The sequence below is a fragment of the Natator depressus genome, chromosome 1 (assembly GCF_965152275.1).
Source record: "Natator depressus isolate rNatDep1 chromosome 1, rNatDep2.hap1, whole genome shotgun sequence".
NCBI classification, from domain to species: Eukaryota; Metazoa; Chordata; order Testudines; family Cheloniidae; genus Natator; species Natator depressus.
In genome coordinates this window covers 53985953-53998922 of record NC_134234.1, presented here as the reverse complement: position 1 = coordinate 53998922, position 12970 = coordinate 53985953, and the positions used below count along the sequence as shown (strand labels likewise).

Genomic DNA, 12970 nt, shown 5'->3' with positions numbered 1-12970 from the left:
CAGTCCTTTCGGCAGCATGCTAGGAGCACAGTAGCTGGGGTTCTGATCGCTGCAAGAGAGAGACGAGAGACCATTCCGCTCGGATTCAGGCATTCTGCTCAGTCAACTTCCGTTGGGGTTTCTGCCGCATGAAGGGTCGTCAGAGAGATACAATGGACGCTGGTTGATGATGTCATCCGGGTGCGATTCATGGGTATTGTGGACCCCAGTGGCGAGGAGGAACCTCGTCGCTGATGGTTATTGCTTGGGCAGGGCGCTCTATAGCTCACTGGCGGCGGCCCCGGGCTGAGGGTTGGCCGTGCCAGGTTCGGAGCCGGGGCCGTTTCCCCGGCGGCCTCCCCCGCCCATCGCGGCAGTGCCGTGGCTTTTGTTGCTGCTGGTAACAAAGAGCCGGGAGCTTTGCGGGCGATGGGCAGCGGCGGAGCCCGGGGACTGCCGGGCCTGAGGGCCGCGCGCTGACGGGAGCGGCAAGAGGCTGAGGCAGTTGCACAGCCCTATCGCCCCGTGTCCCCGGCGGCACCTGAGCCAGGCGCTGCCCCGCGTCCCACCCCCCTTTCTACGGCCCCCTGCTCCCCCTGTTTCTTCTTCGTCCCCTTTCTCTCCCCGTCCTCACAAAACCATGTAACACTTTCCCCCCTTCAGTGTGCCAGTTCCGAGGCAGGGAGCGTTAATCCCCGTCTCCTGCTGAACAGTGCATTGGACCAAGCATTTATATTGTGACTGAAATCCGCACCACTGTCCAAAAGTATCGCATCCCCTGCCCTGACCCTTTTTCTTACTGAGCGTGTCAAAAGATTTTTTTCAGCTCTGTAAAGTGTCTCTTTCCCGTGCTTTTCTTCTACAATAAAAAAGACACTTCTGCAGTAAAGAGTCTGGCCTGGATGTATTTTTTCTTTAAATAAAAATCTGCATTGGATGAACAAGTAAAGATGGATAAGAAATCATTTGAGACCGTGCTTGATGAAATTAGAAAGGTAAGTTATCTTTTTACATTTTTGGTTTAATTGTGTAAATGCAAAACTCCTTGCTGGAGCACAGTTAGTTAACTACTGTTTGCCTTAACTGTTGTTACTTCTGGAAGGCAGTAAAAGTCAAATTGTTGCCCACTCTTCAAAGAGCAGAATGATACGGTGATAAGACTTACTAATTTTTGCTGAATGTAAATTTAGTCAAGATTCATCTTGTGTGGCATGTTTGTTTCCATCTGCATTCCTCATGACAGAGAGATTACATCTCATGAGATTGTGTTGAAACTTGAATAGTTCATAAAAAGTTAAAAATATAAATGTATAATAGATTTTTTAAAAAGTGGGTTTCAACCTTTCTTCATTTGCAGACCTGTAAAAATTTTCAAATGAGGTGGAAATCTTAGTCTGCAGACCTCCAGGGGTCTGTGGACCACATGTTGAAAACCACTGTTCTAAGTTTCAGAGTAGCAGCCGTGTTAGTCTGTATCCGCAAAAAGAAAAGGAGTACTTGTGGCACCTTAGAGACTGACAGATTTATTTGAGTATAAGCTTTCGTGAGCTACAGCTCACTTCATTGGATGTATGTTGACAACTTTTCATGGACCTCTTAGATATAGTCAGCGGACCCCCAAGCTCAGTGGACCACAGGTTAAAAATCACTGTTCTAAATTATTTTGTTCTGGACTTGTAAGTAGCATATATTACATTGTATAGTTAAGGCATGAGAGTGAAAGACAGCAGACCTGCTTTATATTTCTTGCTGTTCTAGAGTTCCTGTGCAGTCTCTGTCTAGTTACTTAGGCCTTGTCTTCACTACGGGGGGAGATCGATCTAAGTTACAAAACTTCAGCTACGTTATTCATGTAGCTGAAGTTGATGTACTTAGATCTACTTACCGTGGGGTCCACACTACGCTATGTCGACAGAAGATGCTCTCACGACGGAAGATGCTCTCACATCGACTCCCCTTGCCCTTCTCGTTCAGGTGGAATACAGGAGTTGGCGGGAGAGCGATCTGCAGTCAATTTAGTGGGTCTTCACTAGACCTGCTAAATCGACCGCCGATGCATTGATTGCCATGTGTGGATTCCCCGGTAAGTGTAGACAAGTCCCTCAGTCTCTTGAAGCCTCAGGTTTCCTCAGTCTTTACATGGAACGAGGCATGCTATGGGGCTTAGTTCGTTCATGTCTGTAAAATACTGTGAGATTCTTAGATGAAAGGTGTTAGGGAAGTTCAACATATTATAAAGGTTTCAATATTAATGCTATATTTTGCATTTTATACTTTTTTTAAAAAGTATGCATAATCCCTTCCTGACTTTTGATCATGTATGAACAAGTTTTCGAACACTTTTCATTTGCTCAGAAAACTGGCAGGCATTTTAATATTAAACTGGATCATGCGCTATCAAAACATTTATGTTTGATACTGGCTAACTTTAAATTGTTTAAATGGACTAGCCAGTTCTAAAGCTTGTATTCTCATCACAGATGTGATGAAGATTTAAGGAACACCAAAATGACCCATTTATCTTAGGTATATTTTAAATTTGCATCATTTTCTTCCTTGACCAGATTTAGGGAATGTTTATAAAGTTGTATTATGCTAAAAATTTATTGGATAGAAGATAGTTGGAAAGTTAAATACTGCTGCTATTTCATGTGGAATTCGACTAACACTGACATGTATTTGTCTTTATATGTAATACATCTTATTTTGATCTGTTTCCCACACTTTCTCTTTAACATACATTTTTACATCATAGGTGTTCCGTTTAGAATTGAGTTGTTTGTAAAGTGGCAGCAACATCCATGTTTAAATAAAATTTTTGATTTCAAGTAAAATTAATTCACTATCTTAAAGAACACCCCTAAAAGTTAATCACGCATTGAATTAATTTGTTATCCCATTAGTCAAAGGCCCTGCCTAAACTGGCATTTTTAAAAATTTTTTTTGTTAATCTTGAAACCATAATTTTTTTTAGAGGATATAATGCTTTGAAAATAAAATTTTACTGAGTGCTAGTGACATTAAATACTTATTATGGATAGAGGATAAATCTTCCCCAGCAAATACTTTTGATCAATGGTAAAAGAAGAAATTCATAAAAAGTGCAATTTTAAAAATAACTTACTAGTTGGTTAAATTAAATTTGGGTCTCTAATCTTCAAAAGTAGGTTAAACGTTCTCTTGTCTGACAAACCGCTAGCCTGAAATGTTCTACTGGAATGTTCTGCAGAGCTAATGACAGTGATGATGAGTGAATTGCTTAACTTGTTTGCCTCCATTTCCCAGTCTGTAAAATGGGATTAACGCTTCCCAACATTAGATATGTTTGTGAGTTTTAACTCATTATTGTAAGTGATTTCAGATCCTAGTATTGAAGGCACTGTAAAAATAGTTAAGTGGTATATATGTATATGAGAGAGAAACTAAGTATTCAGGGTGAACTTGAAATCTAGTCAACTTTAAAAATGTATTGAAAGTAGTTTCAGATACTGTCTCTCCCTGAATTCCCATGTCAGTTTTTGCAATTTTATTTTATTATTTTTAAAATATGTTCTCTCTGCTTTTCATTATGTAAAAGGTTCATGCCAACTCATAGAATCATAGAATAACAGAGTTGGAAGGGACCTCTGGAGGCCATCTAGTCCAACCCCCTGCCCAGAGCAGGACCAATCCCAACTAAATCATCCCAGCCAGGGCTTTGTCAAGCCTGACCTTAAAAACTTCTAAGGAAGGGGATTCCACCACCTCCCTACGTAATGCATTCCAGTGTTTCACCACCCTCCTAGTGAAAAAGTTTTTCCTAATATCCAACCTAAACCTCCCCCACTGCAACTTGAGACCATTACTCCTTGTCCTGTCCTCTTCTACCACTGAGAATAGTCTAGAACCATCCTCTTTTTGGATCCACCTTTCAGGTAGTTAAAAGCAGCTATCAAATCCCCCCTCATTCTTCTCTTCCGTAGACTAAACAATCCCAGTTCCCTCAGCCTCTCCTCATAACTCATGTGTTCCAGTCCCCTAATCATTTTTGTTGCCCTTCACTGGACTCTCTCCAATTTATCCACATCCTTCTTGTAGTGTGGGGCCCAAAACTGGACACAGTACTCCAGATGAGGCCTCACCAATGTCGAATAGAGGGGAACAATCACGTCCCTCGATCTGCTGGCAGTGCCCCTACTTATACACCCCAAAATGCCATTGGCCTTCTTGGCAACAAGGGCACACTGTTGACTCATATCCAGCTTCTCGTCCACTGTCACCCCTAGGTCCTTCTCTGCAGAACTGCTGCCTAGCCATTCAGTCCCTAGTCTGTAGTGGTGCACTGGATTCTTCTGTCCTAAGTGCAGGACTCTGCGCTTGTCCTTGTTGAACCTCATCAGATTTCTTTTGGCCCAATCCTCCAATTTGTCTAGGTCCCTCTGTATCCTATCCCTACCCTCCAGTGTACCTACCACTCCTCCCAGTTTAGTGTCATCCGCAAACTTGCTGAGGGTGCAATCCACACCATCCTCCAGATCATTAATGAAGATATTGAACAAAACCGGCCCCAGGACCGACCCTTGGGGCACTCCGCTAGATACCAGCTGCCAACTAGACATGGAGCCATTGATCACTACCCGTTGAGCCCGACAATCTAGCCAACTTTCTACCCACCTTGTAGTGCATCCATCCAGCCCATACTTCTTCAACTTGCTGACAAGAATACTGTGGGAGACCGTGTCAAAAGCTTTGCTAAAGTCGAGGAATAACACGTCCACTGCTTTCCCTTCATCCACAGAGCCAGTTATCTCATCATAGAAGGCAATTAGATTAGTCAGGCATGACTTTCCCTTGGTGAATCCATGCTGACTGTTCCTGATCACTTTCCTCTCCTCTAAGTGCTTCAGAATTGATTCCTTGAGGACCTGCTCCATGATTTTTCCAGGGACTGAGGTGAGGCTGACCGGCCTGTAGTTCCCAGGATCCTCCTCCTTCCCTTTTTTAAAGATGGGCACTACATTAGCCTTTTTCCAGTCGTCCGGGACTTCCCCCGATCGCCATGAGTTTTCAAAGATAATGGCCAATGGCTCTGCAATCACATCCGCCAGTTCCTTTAGCACGCTCGGATGGAACGCATCCGGCCCCATGGACTTGTGCATGTCCAGCTTTTCTAAATAGTCCCGAACCACTTCTTCCTTCACGGAGGGCTGGCCACCTCCTCCCCATGCTGTGCTGCCCAGTGCAGTAGTCTGGGAGCTGACCTTGTTCGTGAAGACAGAGGCAAAAAAAGCACTGAGTACATTAGCTTTTTCCGCATCCTCTGTCACTAGGTTGCCTCCCTCATTCAGTAAGGGGCCCACACTTTCCTTGGCTTTCTTCTTATTGCCAACATACCTGAAGAAACCCTTCTTGTTACTCTTAACATCCCTCGCTAGCTGCAACTCCAGGTGTGATTTAGCCTTCCTGATTCCATTACTACATGCCCGAGCAATATTTATATACTCATCCCTGGTCATTTGTCCAATCTTCCACTTCTTGTAAGCCTCTTTTTTGTGCTTAAGATCAGCAAGGATTTCACTGTGAAGCCAAGCTGGTCGCCTGCCATATTTACTATTCTTTCTACACATCGGGATGGAACTAAAGGAAACCTCAGCTTCCTGTAGTGTTTTAGTTGTCTTCTACTACTTGTAACAATAGTGTAAAATTTTCTGTCAGAATTAATTTCATAGCCTCCCATTAAATAAAGTTCAGATTTCTGAGTTATATTTTAGAGATACCAACTGCTTTTTGGTCTAACTTAAAATACCTTAAATGCAAGTTTTATCATGCTATTGTTACTCAGACTGTTAACAACTTCGCTCTAACCATGTGAATGAAGGAAAGGTTACCCCTTTTTCTTGTAAGTACTGTACCTACAATCCAAGTCCCTTTCTAGTAAATTATTGATGAGTAGGCCCATTGACTGACTAAAACCACTTGTGTAAAAATTTTAAGACCAGGTCTGTACCACAATGACAAATAATTCTTGTATCCTTTTATTATGAAACTGGAAATAAATAATTTAAAATGTGATCTGTAATTGAACAGCAAGCTATTTTGGCATGAATATCACTTCATTCTTTCCCTGAATATATCCTTTCAATTTCTTTTATTTTCAAGGGGAGTTACCAATGTGCAGCATTGACTGCTAGTCTAAAGCTGAAACAATATCACTGATATTTTTTTCTTTTCCCCAAAGAGTTGTGGCTTTAGAATGCCAGCTTCCAAGTGCTGGGGTGTAATTAAGGAAACAATCTAATGCTTGAGCTGTATCTTGAGTATCTTATTTCTAACTGGAAAAGAACTTGAGCAGCTGTGCTATGTGTCTGAGGTTCTGTCTACACTACAGCAGCTGCAGTGGTGCAGCTGCGCCGTTGCAGCATTTCTGGTGAAGACACTCTAAGCTGGTCATCTTAATAACTCCTGCCTCCGTGAAAGGTAGTAGCTATGTAGGCAGAAGAAGTTCTCCTGCCGACATAGCGCTGTCCACACCAGTGCTAAGGTCGGTATAACTTATATCGGGCAGGGATGTGGATTATTCACACTACTGAGTGATGTAAATTATACCGAAGTAATTTGTAGTATAGACATACCTGAGCATCTACCTGCAATCTCTGAAAACACAAACTAATGTATTGTTCCTTATAAAACTGTTCAGTCCTTTTAAAGAAGCGATCTTAGTCATTGGCTCACATGACACATGACATTATCTTTATGCTGATGACTTGTAGATATAGCTTTGCCACTAACTCCTTCTCTCCAATCATATATCTCTCCTTGGATGTCTTGTTATCTCCAATTGAATATGCCCAAAACAGAAGTTCTTCATCACTGTCAGCAATATGCCCGCCATTTCTCAGGCCTATAATCTTGTAACTGTTTGACTTCTTTTGCTCCCTTGCATATTAAGGCCATATCCGAATCCTCCTGCTGCTGCCTTCTCAGAACCTTCAAATTCCATTCTATTCGTTTCCATCCCTGCAGCCAAACCTTTTGGTTCAGAATCTCATCACTGCTCTCTGGAACCCACTTATTTGATCAGATAACTCTTTCCTTTGAATCCCTCCACTGGTCCCCCATCTGCTGTTGCATTAAAATTAAGCTTCTTGTCACCTCCTTTGTAAATCTCTACGTAACTTTGCTTCTTTGTCAAGTTTCATGTTGCCAATCTCCACTCTCCTAGTGCTCTCAGCCTTGTTGACCCATTTGTCTTATTACACAACCATTTCCCTGCCTTCTTCCGTACAGCCCGCTATGCATATGACCATCCACAAGGCCTCTAAACTCCTCATTTAAGTCCCCTTGAAAGAACCACTTCTGCGGAGCTACTTACAGTGACTCCTGACCTTTCCCCTGACCTCTCTTTCCTTGCCAGTCTGTTTCTGTCCTGAGACAGAACTCCTTCAAGCACAGACCTTTTTTGACTGGTTGTACAGCTCCTAGGACATAGTGGGTTCTACTGTAAATAAAAACAAAGTACTGGGAGCAAGTTCAGAACTGTGTATTTTGAATAAAATTCTGAAACAAGGTTTTTCAGAAGTGTATAGATGTGTAATATCTTAAAATTTTATGAGATCTTCCTGGATATTTGGACACAGTAAATAAGAATCTCCCAGAATCTTTTAAAAACAAACAAACAAAAAAGAGATACTGGTATCATTCTAAGGTCTGCAGCCCATTTCACTTCCTCTAAACAAACCACATGTTATGATGATGTCTTGATTTCTGGAAATAACTTTTTAAATGGAAGCAGAGGAATAGGAACTTAGGAGTTCAGTAAGAATGCCGTTATTTATCCCCGACTTTATGGGTAGAGATGAATTTTGTTTATAAATAGCTTGATCATACTAGAGTGGAATGGTACAGAGAGAGCACTTATGTAGTAGTCCCTAGAGGCCTGAGCTGGAGGGGGTGGGGCCTTGACTTCTAGAGGGGATAAAACCAGAGTGATTATTTTTGTTATGGTTAAGTTAGGTTTAACAACTTGATTGTTGAGTTTCACAACAGAATAGTTATGTTTGCTAGGTAGGAATGCACTGAAATAATATTGCCTCTAGTTTGAAGATCTTGCCATGGGCCATAAGCTTAGACATCTAACAGATATCATGGTATCAAAAAAACATCTGATATAGAAATAATGGGTCAGTCTAGTGCAGTTTCTTTGTGCGGGCCCTAAAGATAGCATAACTTGCCCCAGGATTGTCTACCTAAGGTTGCGACACCCTCATGCAATGATGATCACTGAATATGTTTTTAGTTTTGGACCTTTGGAGTAGTTAGAGCACCCTTTGCTCATACGTGACCCCAACACCTGGCCTAATTATTATAACTGCTCTTATGTAGTGATTTTTCACCTGCGAATCTCAAAGTATTTTATAAAGAAGGTAAGTATCATCCCCCTTTTATAGATGGCCAAAGAGAGGCACAGAAGGATGAAGTGATTTGTCCAAGGTCTTACAGCAGATCAGTGGCAGAAGGTGGAATAGAACCAATCTCCTAAGTACCAGTCCAGTTCCCTAACCACTGTGCCACTCTGCTTCCATATGTTTTGTACAAGTGTGTGTTAAACATGTGTGACAGGAGAATCACATCATTTTCTAGAGCTAACTTTCATGACCATAATTTTAGTTATCATCACCTTTATATTTCTAGCAGCCTGTTCCCAAGAAATGCCCAGAATGAGTGTGTCTAGATTTTTCATAAAAGTAACTAAAGCAAGATATACAACTAAGTGCCTTAAATAGGAATATATATAAGCTGCAGTTTGAAGTAATTAACTGCCATCTCTTGGTTTCAAGAGCCATTAGAGAGATAATATTAAAGCCAGTGTATCTAAAGCTTGAAAGGAGGAGCATTATGGTATTCTTCCAGTCTGAACCTAAACAGAGATATGGTAAACTTTTACTTTGTTAGTTTCTTTTTATTAAGAAGTTCATCTTATTTTATTTATTTATTTTAAATCTCCCTCCGCTTGAAAATATTCACATAATTTTTCAAGGAATATTCTGTGGTATAGAAATATTTCAGTATAATTGATGCAAACTTTTGTGAGATTAGATATGTTTTTCTCTTGAATACATTTGTCTTGAAGCTGGTATGTTTTAATTGTTCTTTTGTCGACTAAATGCCTTTCTTTGTCTTTTAGGCTGTGTTGACTGAATACAAATTAAAAGCTATAGAATATGTGCATGGATACTTCTCTAGTGAACAGGTAATAATATTCGACATACGGCTATATATTTATAGAAAATTTAAAATTCAGGATTCACTCTATACATTCATGTACAAAGACAATTCCTCCTACTATGCAAAGCCAGGTCAGATTTCACTAGTTGTCTTTCTACTAATTTAGGAGATTTGTGACAAATTCTTTGTTACACCAGTTTTAATCTGGAGTAACATAATAATGGGGTCCAGATTTTTACCAATTAATAGAGATCAGATTTTTGCTCTTAGCGTGTGAGAGGGAAATATCTACAGTTAATTATCATGGAATTTGGAACCTTGATGATGATGGGATATTTTGAACCTGTCTTTACTTATAAGCTTAGAATATAAAGACTGTTACTTTGGTGCTAGGTAAAATAATGTTATGGGTTTGTGTGTGTGTGTATATATATATGTGTGTGTGTGTATAAATTTGGATGTTATTGTTTTAAACTAAATGATTATAATCTTCTCTAAGGCTTCTTTTTTAAAAGTGTATAATACTCTAGCATGTGTGATATTTGATCAGGTATTTGTGTATATGAAAACAAGACTATAAAATGAGTTTATTTTAAATAATTACCTAAAAATCTACCTTGCTACCTGATGGGATTTTAAGGAGTTAGATAAAACAAAAAACACACTGGATAAGAACCGCCATACTGGGTCAGACCAAAGGTCCATCTAGCCAGGTATCCTATCTTCAGACACTGGCCAATGCCAGGTGCCCCAGAGGGAATGAACAGAACAGGTAATCATCAAATGATCCATTCCCCGTCATCCATTCCTAGCTTCTGGCAAACAGAGGCTAGGGACACCATCCCTGCCCATCCTGGCTAATGACTGATACTGTTGTGTAATAATTCCTGATCAAATATCACTGATCTGTGCACACAGTGCTTAGCAAAATCCCACCACACTCAATGACTAGAGTGGCCCCAAAGATATTTAACATTGTCAGCAAAACATATGTGTATATATAAGAGGTGAACTGTAGGTTTTTCTGTTTCAGATTGTTGAATTACTGAGATACTTTTCTTGGGCTGAACCACAACTAAAGGCAATGAAGGCTTTACAACATGTATGTTTTCATGGAGCAATCCTTTGAAGTGTCTCTGCCTGTCTCCTCCGCCCTTAATTTCCATAACCACATCTATATTCCCATCGCATGGGCATAGTTGATAATCTGTGTGCTTTCTTCTTCGCCTCTTTCTCTTCTGATGGCATCATGCTGTGTAGCTTCTCTTACTCTCTGCTTCTATCGGGAGTATCTTGATTTTACTCTTTCTGTACCATGTATCCCAGGGAATAATCTAGTTCTTGGTAATTATGACTAATTAATGTAAACGTTTTGCAGTAGCATACAGTTTGCCAGAATTGGGGTTCTGTTATGTATTCAGCATTTAGCACTTAAGAATACTGTTCCCCAGAGAGTGTAAGATGATTAATTGTTTATTGAAATTCTTGATAATGAAGATTTTAAAGTTACATACTGTACTAAAAATAAGTATACTGTCTTATTTTTTATTTTCCCTTCTTGTGTTGTCAGAAAATGGTAGCTGTTCCAGCATCAAAAGTGGTTAATATCCTTAACTGCTTCACCTTTAGTAAAGACAAGCTTGTTGCTCTAGAACTCTTAGCTTCGTAAGTATCTCTTTTATGTGTTGTGTTTACTTATTGAGACCTTACTGTTTTTACTCATGTCTGAATATGTTGACAAAGCAAAGTTTCAGAGGAACCACTTTGGACAATTAAGGCAAAACACGTACTTGCTTTAAAATGATTTGGTGTTCATGAATGGAAAAAGTAATAGCTGTAGCTTGTAATAATGGAGATAGGTGTTGCCAAAACTTCCTAAGTTCATCTCTCTTGAACTGCCGTGCCCCTGCTACCCAAATGAAAACTGACAATTGTGCCAAACTTAATGATATATTCAAAAGCCTTTTAGGCTATGTCTACCCAGCATCTCACTAGCAGCAGCATGTAGGGCGCTGTGTAGCTACAGGCTTCAGTGAAAGGCTCTGGCAGGGGGGCAGCAGCAGGGAAATGCCCCAGCAGCTCCCCCTGCCAAAGCCTTTTCCCACTGCCTCCCCGCTGCCTGAGTGTTTCCTGCTACGGCAAAGACTCTGGCAGCAGGATACTACGCTGCTAAAAACAGCAGTGTAGAGTGGGGAGGCACTTCTTGGGCGTGTACTTACTGTGGTTGCTGGGAGACGGCAGGCCTAAGCCCACTCAAAGCCAAAGGCTTGCTCCCTCAACCAAAGGAAAGGGGTCGTTGAACCCAGGCCACAATTAAATACTAAGGACAACAAATGGGGGTTAAGAAAGAGACAGGAGTGAAACTTAAAGGTTCAAAATTAAGGATCCAGAGGAGGACCCCAAGCAGAGAATCCCCCAACAATTCCCTATGCTCCTCAAAGGTGTCTGAGGAGTCAGTGGACACCACCCAGAGGAACTCTGCCTGGGGACATGATTGGACAAGGAACCAGAAATAGGTCCCACAGTAGCAGAGCACCTGCCATCCAGTTTCCTCCTCCTGGTGTGATGGTTGACCATCTTGGCCAGTACCAAGAGGAGGTTGATGAGGAGGTCTCGTGACTTTTTGTGGCGCTGCGGCTAGGATGTGCTAGGATAAACAAGTGAGAGGGAAAGTGAAGTAAGAGGTTCTGGAGGAGCTGGAAGAGGGACTACAGCCTGATGTACTCTACGTTAAATGTGTGCCAGAGTCTTCCTCTCACCGCAAAAAGAACAGGTGTTGGGAGTTCGTAAATAATGCCAAATACATGCCTGTACTTATGGCTCCATGGAGGAGCCATCAACTAATATCCTCAGCAAGCCGTGATACCGGAGTGGGGTACAGGCTGGTCCACCGAGGTTCCTCACCCTCCTCAGGTGTCAGCAGGTCCTGGAACTTGGTGATGGGGCAGGACATAAGGGCGAGGAAGTGGATGGTATGAAGTATGTGTACAGATGTTTTCTGGGTGCCGTTCGGAGACAGACCAGCTGGATGGTATTCAGCCTATTCAGGTGGCTTGTTGGGATGGGCAGGGGCCTGATGACCTAGAGGGCCAGGGTGAAAGGTGGGTGGAGAGCACACTGCTGCAGGACCTGCTCAAGAAAAGAGAAGCAGGAGACTTTGGCTGTATAGAGAGCCATGTAGGGTACAGACCCTATGGATTCAGGTGTGTCTTTACATTTGGGGACTCTTATACTGTGGTTCATAGTGTTAAAGCCTATTTGAGCACTTCTTAATATGTAAATTCTTGATATGAGCAGCTGTTAAAACAGGGAACATTAACACCATAAAAAATTTTACTAAGTTCATGTTATGGCTGTTGTACAAACTAACAAAACAGAAAAAAGTTAAACTTGATCCACTTTTATTTTACACCATTGTGCTTATGTGTGGCCGATAGCTTTGATCAGTACCCTGATGATCCCATTTACACCACATTTTCCTCTATCAAGAAATCTATTTTAATGGAAAGTAACTATCATCGTAGTTGTTCGTTGCTATTAGCTCTCCCTGCTGCTAGTCTGGAACGTCTGTGACAACAGTGTGGCTGGTGCTACCAGGGCCGTTAGGCAAAACGGTGACACCCAGTATTGGAGTGCCTGCTGCACTTTGAAATGTTAGTTGTTTGCTATATTTCTTTATTTAAATTTTGTGACATTTGGAGTGTTTCACCACCACTCCACAGCATGGAGGCAACTGCCAAGAGCTGCTTCTTCTTTGATCCTGGAGGAATCTGTCACCAGGCCACCA

General features: G+C 41.5%; 1 protein-coding gene across 2 annotated transcripts in view; it reads left to right on the top strand.

Moving 5' to 3' along the window:
• Positions 1 to 204: 204 nt before the first annotated feature.
• Positions 205 to 12970, top strand: part of PROSER1 (proline and serine rich 1) — a 31631-nt gene continuing 18865 nt past the window's right edge. For both annotated transcript variants that reach the window (XM_074960012.1, XM_074960009.1), the window contains exons 1-4: positions 205 to 974; positions 9143 to 9208; positions 10217 to 10285; positions 10754 to 10848. In XM_074960012.1, coding sequence (XP_074816113.1) covers positions 930 to 974; positions 9143 to 9208; positions 10217 to 10285; positions 10754 to 10848 — 275 coding nt within the window. In that variant the 5' untranslated portion in view covers positions 205 to 929. The remainder of the gene's footprint in view (positions 975 to 9142; positions 9209 to 10216; positions 10286 to 10753; positions 10849 to 12970) is intronic.